This window comes from Natator depressus, chromosome 1 (assembly GCF_965152275.1).
Source record: "Natator depressus isolate rNatDep1 chromosome 1, rNatDep2.hap1, whole genome shotgun sequence".
NCBI classification, from domain to species: domain Eukaryota; kingdom Metazoa; phylum Chordata; order Testudines; family Cheloniidae; genus Natator; species Natator depressus.
This window is the reverse complement of record NC_134234.1, coordinates 264,904,227-264,921,833: the sequence shown is the minus strand read 5'-3', so window position 1 is coordinate 264,921,833 and position 17,607 is coordinate 264,904,227. Positions and strand designations below refer to the sequence as shown.

Sequence of the window (17,607 nt, the reverse complement as noted above, 5' to 3'; positions counted from 1 at the left end):
GTATTGAGTGAGAGCATTTCACTGGAAGAGCCTGAGAGAGAAGTACACATCACCACTGAGATCTAAAATTAGAAGAGTGTCTGATCAAATCTCCTAATTCTCAATACTTGTCTAAGGATTGACAGAATTTTGACTGAGGTCTTTTATTATCTTGACAGTCCCACATATTGTAGCTCCAGCAGTGACAATTAAAATGTAAGATGGACTGCAGTAATTGTTAAGGCTCTCAACATACAATATCATTAAAGGAAACTGATTTTGAAGGTCAAAATCCAGCCTTATATCTAATTTTCATCAATCTTTGCAAACATGCAAGCCATTTATGTTGAATGGGTGTCACTAAAAGCAGAATGTGAGTTGAAGTATATAATTGTGATACTAGCTAAACAACAAGCTCTGGCCATGCTCATCTCTTGTGTTCTGATGGCACAAGCCATTGACATCTGGGCTGCAGAACACAGTCTCAAGAAAAGCTATTTGTAATGGATTGGAGGTGGTATAAAAGATTGGCTTGGGAGCCTGAACTCTGTGGTAGGTTTTGTTTTGGAAGACAACTGCTTGAGGTGCCTTAGACATCTGAAATGTTAGAATTAGTCTCAGTGGATTAGTGGGCAGACTGCAGATGAGGTGATCAAAAGTGTATAACAAATGCTCTTTATCATCTGGTCCTTGAATTTATCACGTGCTCATCACCGGCACATATTCTACACATATTACATATTTATTTGTTCTCACATTACCACAGTTGAATTTTCATTGTAGATTTCATTATTTCATCGGGTTTTAACTTAATAAATCATAATTTGACATCTGTAATAAAAATGATTGAGCCAAACTGAATAAACTTTTTAATTATAACTATGCTATTTTTAAAATATTTGTATTATTTTGATTTATATTATACTAACAAATACATAAACTAACACAAACAGTTCTGCATTGTCTGTATTAAAGTAGTTTATTCACAGAATAATTTTTTTTTATTGACTTTGGAAATATGACCAGGATTCTTATGTAGACAGTACTCCGCTGCCTTGCAATGTAATAGCACAAGAACATATGAACATACGTCTGTGGCTGAGATGTCGCATGGCATTAGTGACTGCACTAACAGCGCAGATCCGTGGCATTTGTGACATGAAAGGTACTACTGTCTTTGCTTTAGTATTTTAGATTGTAAACTTGTTGGACAGGGACCATATGTTCTTGGGTGTCTGTATAGTGCCCAGCATAATGGTCCTCTGATCCCAATCTCTACTACAGTACAAATAATAAAATATTAATGTTAGCACTATCAGTAAACAGCTGTTTATACTGAATTCAGCCAATACAGCCAGGAAAATATTCTGTTTCTGAATTTGGTCTTTCCCTCTAGTTTATAAAGTATAAGCCATTAAATCAAAGAAGGCTCATTTAATGCTCATTACCTTCTGAAAAATCAAGTATGTAATAAAAAAATTGATGTGCTTTAAAGCAATTAAGTTAAATAGGCACACTTAATTTTTAAAATTTATTGCTGCTACATATCTCTATTTTGAACAAACCTCAAATAAGCCTCTGCTGTGCTGACTTTATATAGCTCCCATAAATGGAAATGTTCTGTTCCAGTTTCTTTTATTTCCAGGCATTTGAGCATGACAGTATAAAAATACTTTATGCCACTAATTGCACAGAATTGCTAGGGAATTTTTTTTGTACATAAGATTGTTAGTTAATATTTCATCAGTTACACAATGATGTATTGGTGTTAACTATATTGCATTATGTATACATGTACATTAACATATATGTTAAAATTATGTATTTACAATTTATATATAATTCTACTTCCACTCTGAAAGGTGACTGTAAAACAGGAACATTTATTGTGTCTTATTGATTCCAGACTGAATTTTTTTAGTTCAAGTCGTACAAGCTCAACAAGGGCTCATACGCTGTGGTCTTTCTGGCATGAGTATCATCTCTACTAACATAGGTTTGCAGGCCAACTCTGCTCTGAATTGCACCTGTGCAGCCCATATAAAGGATAATGGAGTTTCAAAGTTGTAACTGGCAGAAGATTTTTGAAGACAATAGTGGAGTTGAGCAGGTGTAATTGGAGAATATCCTCAGGCTTGCAGAATCTTCATTACTTGTACTGATGCCTCAGAAGAAAAGAACCCAACTTGTGTGTGTTGGCAATGCTGACAATTTGAAAACAAACCATTTTTTCTTGTAAATTGAACACATTTGATATTGAAATCAGTGAAACACAATAAACATGGAAGCCCATTATATCACTTTTATAGTCATTTTTCAGAGTGGATGCAACCTTAAAGTGTGGAAGAGAAAGGTACTGTAAAATTTTAATCTTATTTTTATTTTTAATCCCCTTATTTGTTTTAGAAAATGACATGAATGATTGCTCAAGTCTAATAAATGAAGTAATAATAGAAGCAGAGGCCTTCAGTGACATTGAGACACAGGCTGAAGTGATGGTGCAAGCTGTTATACTTGACCTGCAAGAAAGGCGCCCAGTGACCGGCATTAAGCTTCTTCTGCAGGTTTGAATGAAAACAAAGAACAGTTGTTAATTTTTTTGGTTTTTGCCAAATAAAACTGCTGCCAGGACAAAATAATCCTGAAATAGTTAATACCTCTTAGATAATGTGAATATAAACATACTTTTTCATTTTATTTGTGTCTTTATAAACAAACAATAACATTGGTTAAATTGGTTTATTTTATCTGTGTTTAAATAGGATATAATCAATTTACTCCAAGAAAAGCCATTTATTTCCCCAATGGCTTCTTTAACACTAGTGAAAAGTATGCTTCTGCTGGCTGACATATTGACAACACAAACGGATGAGGACACAGAGCATCACTCTTCTGCAGTCGAACGATTAAATTTGTTAATTCTGGCTCACAAATTTACCATTAAACAGGTGAGGGCATGTTGGTGATTTATGTTAGTTTCATGCGATTTGCAAACTTCTCATACTCTTCTCATTTGTGACATACTCTGGAAACTATTTTAGCAACTCATTGGAAAGAAAGGGGGCATATAATCCAATTTCCTTCAGATTATACAATGTACAAAATTAGACCTTACCAAATTCCTACAGACTCAACAAAGGTTTTAGATGCAGATGTAGATAATCTGTACTTTGAATACTATCCTGTGTCATTTTGAAATGGATAAGCACTTAGGCACCCAAATCCCTATGTAGGTACTGAAATAAATGGCCTGATTTTCAAGGATGTTGAGCACCCACAGCTCTCACTGAAGTCAAAGAGTGCTCCACACCTCTGAAAATCTGGACCGAAACCAAACCAGAAATCAAGTATAAAATAGCAATATTTAGTATTTATAGATATTCACAAAAATAAACTGAAATGGTGTAAATAAAGTGATTTTACATACAGTTAAAATTCATCGAAAGGCATAACACCTGTAACATAAGCTTATAGCAATATGCTATTTCTTCATTATTTGGAAGTAGACATGCCCTTCTTCATTTTCTGCCCACTCCCAATACTGGCTCACAAAAGAAGCTTTCAGATTAAACTCTCTCCTTAAGTGTAGACATGCAGTGGCTTAAACTATTAAATTGTTATGTCCCCAAACCTATATGATCAAGAATGAAATGGACCACTCTGTCCTCTTAGAATTCCACCTCTGGAACTTGCTAACCTGAATAGTTTTACAGCCTGCATAACTGTAGTTCCTAATTGTCTTGACTCCCCCTATGTCAACAGTGCTTGTAGTTTTGGCACATGAATTTATATTATTGTGAGACAATCTCTCACTGGCTTCAAGATCTTTTCTCCAAATCTGGCAGTAGCAGCATTCCATCTCCAGAACTAAGTTGTCAGTGGTTCTGTTTCTTGATGACTTTCTGGTGTGAGGGAATTTGTTTCTGGAGCCCTTATCCTGTTTCAGAGGCTGAGACTTGTAAACCTGATCATGAGCTCATTGACCTTGTGTCTGTCCCACCTGGGATACAATTTGAAGTACCCAACTTAGAGGAACGTTCTTCTCAATGGAGAGGACACTTGGTGTTAATTCAGCAGTTCAGGAGTATCAAGCCCTTCTTCAGTGCGCTTTCATAAGACATAATGAAGTCAGTCAGTGGGTCTTTGGATCTATGAGCGCAGACCCTTGTATACATTCAAAGTGCAGAATTGCAACCTGGATGTATATAATATGGATCACATGGTTTGTATTGTGTATAATTATCTTTATAAAATACATTTTTACTAGATTTTTACCCTTGGAGAACCAATCGAACAGTGCATAGAAGACCCTGCATTGACAAGTCCTGTGGTTCCTTTGAAAAATAATTACTTGCCAGCTATCAACGTACTGGCAAAAGTCAAAATGAGAATTGGTAAGAAAATCAAGTACATTGTTGAAGTAATGGGTCTGATGAATAGTTGAAAACTAATATCAGATTAACTGAAATAGTACCAGAGGGGTATGAATTACATCAATTTTTCATTAAGTAATGGTAAAAATGTAAGGAAAATATTTCCTTCTGAAATCTTCAGTAGATGGATACAGTCATTGCAAATAGCAAAACAACTATACGGACAAGGTACAACTATTACAACAACCATAAACATTTTAAAAATATGATTTTTACATAAATATTATAGTTTTGTATAATGCATGTTACTGTATTCCATATAATTTGCATTCACATATCCATTTATTTTACAACTGCCAAGTGCAATGTGTAGTTTTAAATTAATAACCTTCATTCTTTCCAAGCAGAAGTTAACAATACCATGCTGAGTGCCACACACAGCATTTATTCTCTGAGAATTGCCCATATATATTCCAACTCCCTAATGTATGGATCCCCATGGGGAGTCATCTCAGAGAACAGTTGTTATGGTAACTAAACATTTTTTAAAAAAGAATAGGAGATAATCTGGGCCAATATTCCTTCTCTCAATAAAATAAGTTATAATGTTTAATGCTGTGTGTGAGCTGTTAATGAACAAATAAATTCTGCTTCATTTGTCTAGTGTAACTAGCAGTGCATGATTTTTTTGGCACATTACTTGGAAATGTACTGAATATACTCAGAAAAAAGCTTTAAACTCTGTTTGATGTTTAAATTAAATTAAATTAAATCATTACCGGACCTCTGTCAGTAAAAAGCCAAATGTTTAAAAAGTCAGGACATTCATAGCTAAAGTTACACAAACAATATTAATCTTGTCTGCATATTCCCTCCTGCCAATTGTCTTTTGGTGTAGTGCAGTGGTGGGCAACCTGCTGCCCGTGGGCCACACGCAGCCTGTAGGTTGCCCACCACTGGTGTAGTATCTGAATCATGGTAGATTACAGATATCAGTATTTAGGACAAGGCAGAGTGGTCTCTTTGGTTCACAAAGATGGCTATGATATAGTTAGGCCCCCACCAAATTCACAGTCCATTCTGGTCAATTTCACAGTCATAGGATTTTAAAAATAATAAATTTCATGATTTCAGATATTTAAATTTAAAATGTTATGGTGTTGTAACTGAAGGGGTCCTGACTCAAAAGGGGAATGTGGGGGAGTTGCAAGGTTATTATAGGAGGGTTGCATTATTGCCACCCCTACTTCTGCACTGCTACTGATGGCAGTGCTGTCTTCGGAGCTGGGTAGCCAGAGAGTGGCGGCTTCTGGCCGAGAGCCCAGCTCTGAAGACAGCACTGCCAGCAGCAGCAGCAGCACAGAAGTAAGGATGGCATGGTATGGAATTGCCACCCTTACCTCTGTGCTGCTGCCTGCAGAGTTGGGTGGCTGGAGAGTGGTGGCTGCTGGCCGAGGGCCCAGTTCTGAAGGCAGTGCAGAAGTATGGGTGGCAATACTGTGACCGCCTACAATAACCATGGGGGAGAGGGGGAAATGCAATGTCAGTGTTTCAAATGGTATTTGATGGTTCAGCTACCCATATGTAATGTGAGACACTGTATGCACATCTGACTCTACAGTGTGGTATTTACAGTGTGAACTGGAACCAAGATCGTGTAACTTTAATGATGATGTAATCTCAGTAGCTCCGGTTCTTTTCTTTCTCTTCATTAAAGTTGTATTCCCAAAGGTGCTTGTACAAATGTTTAAAATATACAAAAATAAAGAGAAGAGTTCCAAGTACAGTGACTTGCCATCCATATAATTCCAGTTCACACAATATAAATCACCCAGCAAAATAATGACCTCATTTGGTCAGTGTTTACGCTTCAACCTAAACTTTTAGGAAAAGCCTAGGAGAATAGATAAGCTTTGCAGAGTTCCATGGAAAATGTCAAAAAAGCCTCTAGATCTGAAGGTTGCAAAAGGGGCTTTGACATTTGGAGATTCCTGGCAATGTTGGTTTTGTATAGAATCTGAAGTTCAAGTGCAACTAGGGAATGATTCACTGCCAGTCCTTCCAAATGTCCTCTGCAGGGTCTGGTTCCTGTGGCCCATGTGAACCGAGCCACGCAAGATGGTTTCAGAGTAGCAGCCATGTTAGTCTGTATCTGCAAAAAGAAAAGAAGGACTTGTGGCACCTTAGAGACTAACAAATTTATCTGAGCATAAGCTTTCGTGAGCTACAGCGCCCTTCATCGGATGAAGTGAGCTGTAGCTCATGAAAGCTTATGCTCAGATAAATTGGTTAGTCTCTAAGGTGCCACAAGTCCCTTTTTTTTTTTCCAGGATGGTTTGTTTACATCATATTGTGTTGAAAGATCTTAATGATCTCTCAGCTCCACAGGACCTCACTGAAAATATTTGTACCGTTTAGATTTTTGGAGTTTAGTACTGTAAAATAATTTTCGTTGCCAGGAAGTTATTTCCTTTTTACAGTATTTGTGTTTTTTGATAAACAACTTACCAAAGCCTGCCTAAAATGTTTTCCTTTCAGCACATGCATTAGCTCAAGAAGTAGCTTGCACATCTAGAAGAGAGAATCCATTACAATGGTTACCTGCTCTCAGTCACTTAGAAACAGCATTGGACCTTTGCAGAACATCCGCAACAAGAGAATTAGATTTGGAAGCAGAAATTCTGTTTCAGAAAGGTAAGCAAAGTCCTGGTTTTGTGACATGACTATCTTTCCAACTTATTCTTATGCCTGCAATATGCCTTAGAATGGATACATGCTCCTGACATTTCCCACATTGACAGATGACTAAAAATATCTCTACTGCATTTAATTATACTTGAATATATTTAACAAGAGTACAGTATATAATGACATATTTTAGAAATACAAGAGGAGTTTCATAGAAGCATTAGGTCAGGAAGGGACTTCAAGATGTCTTTTAGTCCAGTCCTCTGCACTAAGGCAGGACTAAATATTATCTAGACAATCTCTGACAGGTGTTTGTCTAACCTGTTCTTAAAAACCTTCAATGATGGAGATTCTACAACCTTTCTGGGCAATTTATTCCAGTGCTTAAGTACTCTGATAGGAAGTTTTTCCTAATGTCCAACCTAAACTTCCTTTGCTGCAAATTAAGCCCATTGCTTCTTGTCCTATCCTCAAAGGTTAACAAGAACCAGGGCCGGATTAAGACCTTTAGAAGCCCTAAGCACTGAAAAGATTATGGTCCCCCCTCATATGTAATTGAAATAAAAACAATACTTTATCAAAATAAAATTTTTATTTTTTGAAATGACACAAAACTTACATGTATGCTGAAATTAAAATAGCTTTTTTCTAGATTGCAAAATTCTGGATAAGCTCATCGAAGCTGACTCGACAAAGCATGTCCGCTTCCATACACAACAGGGAAAGTGAATCAAATCTGTCCTGACATGTTGTTCTCTGAGGGTTTTTCATTCTTTTCAGCTGAGAAAAAGAGCGTTCTGCGGAGCAGTTAGTAATCATCAATGTTAGAAAAATACGTAGTGCAATCTCTACATTTGGAAATACACATTGTATTCCATCTTTCAATATTGTGTCATGAAGATCAATGTGACTGAATTTCATTTTTCCTATTTCATTAAATTTTGCACGCATATAACAGTGGAACTGCCATACTTCTACACAGAGATTCATGTTCAAGTCAACAGGGTATGAGTCAACTAGCTTTTGGGAACCTTGTGAATATTGTTCGTCAGATAAGTCCATATCGTTCAGAAAAGAAAATCTACTTGATACTTCTTTATACACTTTACCTCTCCTCTTCATATGAGCGTCAAGTGTATCAATTATAGCATAGTAAGTAGATACGCGAAATTTATCTCTAGGATTCAATGCTGTTTCTGTTGCATTGCTATCATTTGCTGGTTTTTTCCTGATTCACTTGTGGGACTGGGCTTCTTTGTAGTTAGTATCAGGCAAGAAATCTTTTGATATGTCTTCAAATCTTTCAAAATCATTCCTCAAAGTGTGTAAGTGCTGATGATTGACAGAGGTCTGCACGTTTTCAAATCCAATTCTTTTTCTTGGAGAGCTTGACTTGTGTGGTAAAAGTGTTGTAAAATTTCATTCCACATGGTCAACATGAATACAAACTCTATTCCTTGCTTCTTGTTTGCAATGTTTTCTGCCTCTCGTATACTTTCTCCCTTTTGTGATTGGTCTTCAGCTATACTTTCTAGTGCACCCACAATTTTTGAGTAGGACTCCAGAATTGCACTTGTTGACACTGCATGTGCCTCTCAGTGAGTATTAGAAAGATTTCAACACATGATTATTGCCCAAATATGTTTTAAGAACTGCCCATCGGTGTGCTAAGGCAGAGAAAAATGTATAAAGTAACTGGACTGTTGAGAAACAACTTACTGCCACCGGACAGCAATCAGCACTGCGGCCAACAAGATTGAGAGAGTGCAGCACATGGTATGAATATGGCATATTTGTTCTGTTCTAAAAATTTCTTCTGCATTCCTTGATAATGCCCTGACATGTTGGCAGCGTTGTCATAAGATTGACCTTTGCACTTTGAGAAATCTATTTTGCAAACTTGGCACAGATAATGCAGTACTTGATTTGCCATTTCTTCACCAGTGTGGCTTTTCAAATTGAGGAATATTATAAATCGTTCAACTGGTTTTCCATCTGTGGGAGACAAATATCTTAGTACAATACTCGATCAATATGTGAAAGATCAGGTGTAGAGTCGACAGATAAACAGAAGTACCCAGCAGTACATATTTCATCCACAATAGCTGAATGAACTTTGTCACTCATTAGACCAATGAGTTCATCTCATATTGTCTTGGATAAGTATGATGGGTTACCTTTGCCAGCACTCCCATATTTTGAGAGATGGCCTGCTAAAAATGGGTTAAACTGAGCCACAAGCTCCAACAATCCCAAGAAACCTCCATTCTGCAATGATCCAAATGTGATTTCCTCGCATTATTTCAATCTACATTATTAGGACGCCCCCCTGATTTAGGTGGGGATAAGTAATAAAAAGAGAACAGAAAAACAGGGGAAAAGTGTGTAGTGGAGTGTCAGGAAGTCTAACAAAGTTCTGATTTTTCCCATGATGACCACTTTGATGCTTTTTTTGAAATATCAAATATCAAACTCTTTTTTTTTTTTTTTTTTTTTTTTTTTTTTGGTGCCCCCTGCTTTGCTGGTGCCCTAAGCACGTGCTTAGTCTGCCTACTGGGTAATCCAGCCCTGACAAGAACAATTTTTCTCCCTCCTCCTTGTAACAACCTTTTATGTACTTGAAAACTGTTATGATATCCTCCCTCAGTTTTTTCTTCTTCAGACTAAACAAATCCAGTTTTTTCAATCTTTCCTCGTTGGTCATATTTTCTAGACCTTTAATCACTTTTGTTGCTCTCCTCTGGACTTTCTCCAATTTGTCTACATCTTTCTTGAAATGTGAAACCCAGAACTGGACACAATACTTCAGTTGAGGCTTTATCAGTGCAGAGTAAAGCAGAAGAATTACTTCTGGTGTCTTGCTTACAGCACTCCTGCTAATACATCCCAGAATGATGTTTGCTTTTTTTTGCAACAGTGTTATACTGTTGACTCATATTTAGCTTGCGATCCACTATGACTCCCAGATCTCTTACCAAAGTACTCCTTCCTAAGCAGTCATTTCCCATTTTGTATGTGTGCAATTAATTGTTCCTTCCTAATCGGAGTACTTCTCATTTGTCCTTGTTGAATTTCATCCTGTTTACTTCAGACCATTCTCCAGTTTGCCCAGATCATTTTGAATTTTAATCCTATCCTCCAAAGCACTTGCAACCCCTCCCAGCTTGGTGTCATCCGCAAACTTTATAAGCATACTCTCTATGCCATTGTCTAAATAGTTGATGAAGATATTGAACAGAACCAGACCCAGGACCAATCCCTTTGAGAACCCCACTCAATATGCCCTTCCAGCTTGACTGTGAGCTACTGATAACTACTCTCTAGAAATGGTTTGGCAACCAGTTATGTACCCACCTTATAGTAGCTCCATCTCGGTTGTCTTTCCCTAGTTTGGATATGAGAAAGTTATGTAAGACAGTATCAAAAGCCTTACTAAAGTCAAGATATATCATACCTACCGCTTCACGTCTATCCGCAAGGCTTGTCAGCCTGTCAAAGAAACCTGTTAGGTTGGCTTGACACATTTTGTTTTTGGCAGATCCATGCTGATTATTATCACCTTATTATCTTCTAGGTGTTTGCAAATTGATTTCTTTAATTGTTTGCTCCATTATCTTTCCAGTTACTGAAGTTAAGTTGACAGGTCTGTAATTCCCTAGGTTGTCTTAATTCTTTTTATAGATTGGCACTATATTTGCCATTTTGCAGTCCTCTTGAATTTCTCCTATCTTCCATTATTTTTTGAAGATAATCATTTGTTCACCTATCTAGTTTATCAGAGAGTAAGGGGCACAATCAAGAAAGATAAGGATATTGCAGAGACACTAAATGACTTCTTTGCATCAGTCTACAGTAAAGAGAATGAGAGGATTGTGACAAATTTCAAAATGCTATGGAATTAAATAAGAGTCCCGTTAAATTAATTGCAGTAGGGTTCAAAGTCATATATATTGGAAAGAACAATCTGAAATATTGACATGCATTATTGGATTCCAATGACATCTAGGTGTCACTGTGTTTCCAAAGTTGATTATTGTAACTATTTCACGTATTTCAATACAGGGTAATACTTCAGTTTGGAATAACTTGTCATACTGATATCATACATTACATTTAAAAGCAAATTGAAGAAAACTGAATATGTGCCCATTACTTGCTTATCAGCAGGAGAAAAAAGGCAACCTGAGTTTCCTGCAGGAAAAAGCAATTTGGGTCTTGCAGAGAAAAGAATAAAATCATGCAAAACTGCTTTGTGTTTCTTTCTTAGGTAAGGTAGAGCGCCAGATTATTGAAGCAGGTAACAATAAGTCACCACAAGCTGCTGAAACCCTGTTGAATGCCATAAAAGTGAGCCAGCGAAATGATCAAAACTTTGGGTAAGGAACTGTGAATATAAGTTTTCATAATACTTTCTCACTTTAGATATGTGCCACTATGTAGTGTTTGGCTTTATTCTGGGACTTTTTGTGATGCTTCTTTTATAAAGGACAGGCTTCTTTCCCTCTTTGTGGAGAGATTGTCTATTCCAAGATAAAAGAAATATTGATATAGTGTCTTATATAATGTAAATGTTGCAGGGGATTAAATATACATTTCCATAAACACTGAAATAACCAACACATAAATATTATGTTAGATAAAAGTTAGAGCTTTCAGTTTTGTTTTGGAACATGTACCCTCTGTTTCAGCTCCAGGAACAAAAAGTGCTAAATTTAAGTTGATGGTTTTATTTCATTTTAAAAAACATGAATTGCAGTCCACGTCCAAAGGATAGAAAACCAGCAACTGTAGCAGGCAGTGCAGCTGGCCACCAAGCAAGAGCAGCAGAACTAGTGACCTGAAAGCGAATGTTAGAAGTCAACCAACATCAATATGAGCAGCAACAGGAAGAGCACAGGAAGAACGGGGGATGGCCAGGAGCTTCTCCTGAAATGGCTGCTGGAGGGGTCCAGTGCCAATGTCAGAACTGACTGAGGCTGCATGAACCAACTCAGACCGGCCAAATTGGACCCAAGTGATGACCTTGAAGACTATTTGATTATGTTAGAGAGAGTAACAGTAGCCGCGGAGTGGCTATGAGCATCTAGGGGGAGCTCAGGCCACCTACCAAGGTCTCAGTGAGGTTGCCTGACATCATAGCATAGTAAAAACTATTGTCTTGCACTATCACCGTTGCTCCTGATCTGAACCCTATTGTTGCCCAAGGGATCTTTCTCAAGCACTTGGAAGCCCAATCCAGAGCTTGGGAGTCCTAAAGAACTTTCCAGACAATGACTTCAAGAGCAGCTTGGCCTGAATATGTGGGAAAGGGCAGCTGTATGAGGGATCGCAGGGGGAGTAGGTGAGGAGTAGGTGCCTGTAGCCTGGCAAGCTAAAAGAGTTAGCAGCTAGAAACAACCGAAAGGACAGATGGAGGTGGAGAAGGGCAAATGTGCCTTGGAACAGGAACGAGAACAGTGTTCCTTGGTATTAGTTACCAGCAAAAAGCTGGCAATAGACTGGAAGGACCGAGAGGCCTGAATCGATTCAGGCAGTGAGGACCAGGATGAGCAGCTTTGGGATACTGGACATCAAGATTGTTAGTTTCTGTTCCTGACTCAGGGAGCAGATTGTGGTCTCATGGTTACATACAGTATAGCCAAATATAGCAATGCCCCTGATTGGGTTCTCTGTGGGGACAAAACTGGGGTCCTCTGCATGTAAAAACATGATCCTCTACCTCTTGAGCCAAAGAATCAGAACTCTGAGCACAGAAGCAGTAGCAGAGGCATAAACCTTTATAAGTGGCTTTCCTTCTAGAGGGTGACACAGTACCATACTGTGTTAGTGTAGGTTTCATAAGCATCTAGTGTGCCATGTTCCTTCTGAAAGAATGTGTGGCGAAGTAAATGAGACATAGTTCTGTATTAAAGACCTGGGTTCTGTTCTGGATTGTACCTGATGTGACCTTGTGCAAGCTCTTAGTTATCTAATCTGTGAAACTGGTGAATGAGAGTTATTCCCCACAATGTAAAATGTTGTTTCAGAATAAGAATTGTGACATGCACAGAAATATTAACAGTTTTGAAGAGCTGGGTCTAGAACTCATGATCTTTGATTTTTGTTGCTTAGTGCAGCTTCCCTTAGTCTACACAGCAGTGTGTTAGTGTCTCTCTCTTGTTTTGTTTCACAAGAATCACGTCCCTGTTGGAACTTATCACAATAAATCTGTGAATTGGCAACAGTTCAGCATGTGACTGTGCTTGGAAAGAGGACTACATAGTCAGGAGACTGTTTCACATAGGAAGAGTCCAGAGTGGCAGGAGGACCTGGAGAGAGCCAATTAGGAAGCCTGGAAAAATGACCTACAGGGAGCATGAATATTAAAGAATCTCTCCAACCATAGAGTCTTGGCCCATGATTATAAGGATATGTAGGAAATGGCCCGGAGACAAAGTGAAGAGGACACCCTGCTTGAAAGTTTAGGGTCTCAGGGTCAGGTTTGAGTTGAGAGAGGGATTACGTTCCCCGTGCGTCAGCTGAGCCTAGTACAGGGCTGAAGGGGCTGTTTTTTCTTTGTCTGGACACGTTTTGTTTATTCCTGGAAGAGGAAGGATCTTTGTATAGATTTATCTGGAGAGCTATACTCCAAATCTACCATCCATGAGAGAGAAAAACTGAGGCAGTGGACATGTGACCTAACATTGAAGCAGTAGATTGTGCTTATAGGAACGTGTACAAATTGTGTACATAGAACCAGATCAGTTTGACAAAAACAGTTTTTTGTTTACCAAGTACTTGTTTGCATATTACACAAAATACATTTTGCATATTCCTAAATAGTTATCCCATTTGTTAGGTTTTCTTGCCTGGTATGGTATGCCTTTCTTTCTTGAAGTCTTTATATCAGGACTGGATATCTTTCTAAAAGATCTGCTATATCTCAGACTGGAGTTATGGACTGGATGTAGGAATCACTGGAGTTCTACAGCCTGTATTATGCAAAAGTTCAGCCTGGATGATCGTAATAGTCCCTTCTGGCCTTAAAATCAGTGCATTTGTGTCTTTATTTTTGCAGGCTGATAAGGAAATCCTACCTGGAGATAGCACTGTTATATTTCCATTTGGCTACATATAAGGAAGAGGCTTTGCAAACTGTTAAGATAGAGGCATCCAAAACAAAGGTACATACTCCTTTTTTTAGATCATAACCTCCTCAGAGCATGGACCATGTCGTCTTTTAGCACGTTGTGGACATTACTACAATATATATTACAAATAAATAATACTAACGCAAAGTAGAGCGGTAGGATTCTAATTTAGTTAATTTGGTTTATGGTATTTTTGCAATGTTAATGTTGTATGTAAAAATGGTTTCAAATAAACAGGAAAATACTGAGGTCAGAAGAACAACCCCAAAATTGTGGCTTAGTTTCAGATTCTGTACTAATGAATTTGTGGTTCTCAAACAAAGTATCATTATAAACTGAACTTCAAACATTTTTCAGACTGCTGTTACTCAGTATATTGTTTGTATACTGTTTTACAACTGGAGATGGGGGGCAACATTGCAGACACAAAAGACTAGTGTACTGCAAGGTACAGTCACAAGCACTACACCATCAGGGAATACAGGTCAAGTAGGTAAGGAAAAAAGAGGTAGTAGAAAGGTCACTTAAAACTCAAGACAATGTTTACTGACAAAAAATGGAAAAAGCTGTATACAAGAACTCTGTAAAAGAGCGGGATCATGATGTGCCTTCAAAAATATAGGGGAGACCCATTTATATAGTTTGGGTGGTTTTTAAAATACATCTGACTTTCACAAATGTTACTGATTTCTGTAACTTAATTACCATGACACCTCCAGGACCTCCTCCCCACCAACTATGTATTTCCATGGCAAACCTACCAACCTAATTATGAACTGTTGCTAAATTTTAGACTACTCCCAAAGAAAACTTGGCTTCTATCGAGAGAATCTCCCATGTAACTGAAGTGTACAGAGCACAGGCCTGGATTGCAATCAGAGCAGCTACACAGGTTGGTGTGATATTTGGGGGAGATTTTTTTGTGCTTGATCCCATTTTTGGGTATGGCTACAGAGCAAAATAATAATAATAATCCTGTGGCAGTGAGTCTCAGACCCTGGGTCAGTTGACTAGGGCTCTGTGATAAATGAAGGGGGAGGGACTCCCTTTTGTGGACACCCAGCCAGCCAGTAGCTATAAAATCCCTTAGTAGCTGTTCTCAAATTGCTCTACCTGTAAAGGGTTAAAAAGTCTCACTGCTATGCACAGGTAAAAAGAAGTGAGTGGGCACCTGGCCAAAAGAGCCAATGGGAAGGCTAGAACTTTTTAAAATTGAAACAAGACTCCCCTTTTGTCTGTCTGTGGTGGTTCTCCTGGAGAGAACGGACAGAGAAGCTATGCTGTAAGAAGCTTGGGCCAGGTATGAAAAATCCTCAGTATCATACCTAGAAACTACTCATTTGAAACCCCAGATATGTAAGTAGATCAGGAAATATCTAGGAAGATGTGATTAGGATTATCTCTTATTCCTTTATGGCTTGTGGATTCCTCTGTGCTAACCCCAGGTGCTTTTTGTTTTGCTTGTAACCTTTAAACTGAACCTCAAGAAAGCTATTCTTGATACTTAATCCTTGTAGTGTTTTTTTTTAATCTAGCAAATGCCTAAATTCCCAGATGTATTTTCTTTCTTTTTTTTATTAATAAAATTTACCTTTTTTAAGAACAGAATTGGATTTTTGTGTCTTAAGAGGTTTCTGCACATGTTGTTTAACTAGCTGGTGGCAATAGCTGATTTCTTTTTTTTTTTTCTTTCTCAGCTCGTGTGTGTGTGTGTGTGTGTGTGTGTGTAAAGGGCTTTAGGGTACCCCACAGGAAGGAATTTCCATGTGCGCCTTCCTGGGTTCTCAAAGGGGTTCTTGCACTTGGGTGGTGGCAGCATCTACCCATCCAAGGTCAGAGAGAAGCTGTAACCTTGGGAGTTCAATACAAGCCTGGAGTGGCCAGTATTAATTTTTAGAATCCTTGCAGGGCCCCACCTTCTGCACTGGAAGTGCCAGAGTAGGAAATTAGCCTTGACAGGATTGCATTGCAAGACTAAAAATAACAGTGTAGGTGTTCGGATTCGGACTAGAGCCTGGGCTCTGAGGCCCTCCCCCATTGCCAGGTTTCAAAGCTCCAGCCTGAGCCCAAACATCTACATTGCTATAGCCTCACAGCTCAAATCCCGTGAGCCGAAGTCAGTTGACATGAGCTCTGAGACTCGCTGCCTCAGGGTTTTTTTGCTGTGTAAACATACCCTGTATTTCACTCCTACCAGCTGTGAAGACAACACAACACAGGAGAGACAAGAATTAAAATTCATTGGGACTTCTGCCAGGCATGTTATTTGGAATACTTAAAATGAATGCTGTATGAGCAATGCTTTTAATCTCTCCTGGCCATGTCTGACACAGGTTGCTTTTACTTTGATTCAATGCAAATCTAGGAATTAAGTGCCTTATATGTATGCATACACATTTGACATGTGGGCAGACATCAGTGGCATCCAGGTGAGGATGTCTGATTTGAAATCACTTGTGTAATAATTAAGTTGTCAACAGTAATGACCTATTTAAGTGAGATATGTACTCTATGTCAGAGAGAAATGGAAGATTTCCCCAGTCACCTCTGGTGTTGGGTGCTTAATTTTTTGTAGTCTGTTTTCTAGTCTGTGTGTGTGTGTGTGTGTGTATATACACACACACACACACACACACACACACACACACACACACACACACAGATATAGATATAGATATAGATATAGATATAGATATAGATATATATCAATGACCTGATTCTGACTAAATTAAATATTAATTTTAGGTCAGTGAAGCTATGCTTGCTTCTCAGCTATTAATTGGAAAGAAGAGTGTTAAAGGCCACGAAGTGAAAGCCGCAACACAACAGAACATCCCAGAATTTGCTTCTATGGACCTTCTTGCTTCATACAAAGATTTTTTGTCTGGTATTACTTTATATCTTACAACTGTAGAGCATTTAATAATCCATGGAAAATATCCATCACATGTAATATTATAGTGAATTTAATATGTAAACTCAGATCATCTGGTTTACCTTGGTATTAGGTTCAATCACTTGTTTTTTGGTAGTAAAGAAACATGAAAGCTTTCTTATTAGTTTTTCATGCTTGCAATACATTTTATTTGAAATACATGTAAGGTAAAGACAAAATCCTTCCTTGCCTTGCAAAGAAGTATAAGACTTAAAGAAGAGGGAACATCTGCCACTGCCCCAGTACACCCTTACAGGAGCAGGGCAAATTACACTCCTAATGGTTTTAGTGCCAGCTAACTCACCTGGCAGCACTTCGTATCACCAAGGGAGCATGGCCAACTGAGTTAGGGGCATTACTGTGTACCTAACTCCCTGTGAGCATGCTGGGGTTGGCAAGTAAATCAGTGTGTGTGGTGGGAGGGATGGACACACTGCTAAACTGTTACTTTTTAAGACAGCTGTGCATGCTGAATCAGGATTATCTGAGCCAACCTGCCCTA

General features: G+C 38.3%; 1 protein-coding gene across 1 annotated transcript in view; it reads left to right on the top strand.

Moving 5' to 3' along the window:
- CFAP54 (cilia and flagella associated protein 54) overlaps nucleotides 1-17,607 on the top strand; it is a 209,517-nt gene that overhangs the window by 162,425 nt on the left and 29,485 nt on the right. The window contains exons 54-62 of the mRNA XM_074941863.1: nucleotides 1,006-1,144; nucleotides 2,386-2,543; nucleotides 2,742-2,927; nucleotides 4,247-4,373; nucleotides 6,891-7,046; nucleotides 11,308-11,416; nucleotides 14,098-14,203; nucleotides 14,964-15,062; nucleotides 16,916-17,057. Of these exons, the coding sequence (XP_074797964.1) occupies nucleotides 1,006-1,144; nucleotides 2,386-2,543; nucleotides 2,742-2,927; nucleotides 4,247-4,373; nucleotides 6,891-7,046; nucleotides 11,308-11,416; nucleotides 14,098-14,203; nucleotides 14,964-15,062; nucleotides 16,916-17,057 (1,222 nt within the window). The remainder of the gene's footprint in view (nucleotides 1-1,005; nucleotides 1,145-2,385; nucleotides 2,544-2,741; nucleotides 2,928-4,246; nucleotides 4,374-6,890; nucleotides 7,047-11,307; nucleotides 11,417-14,097; nucleotides 14,204-14,963; nucleotides 15,063-16,915; nucleotides 17,058-17,607) is intronic.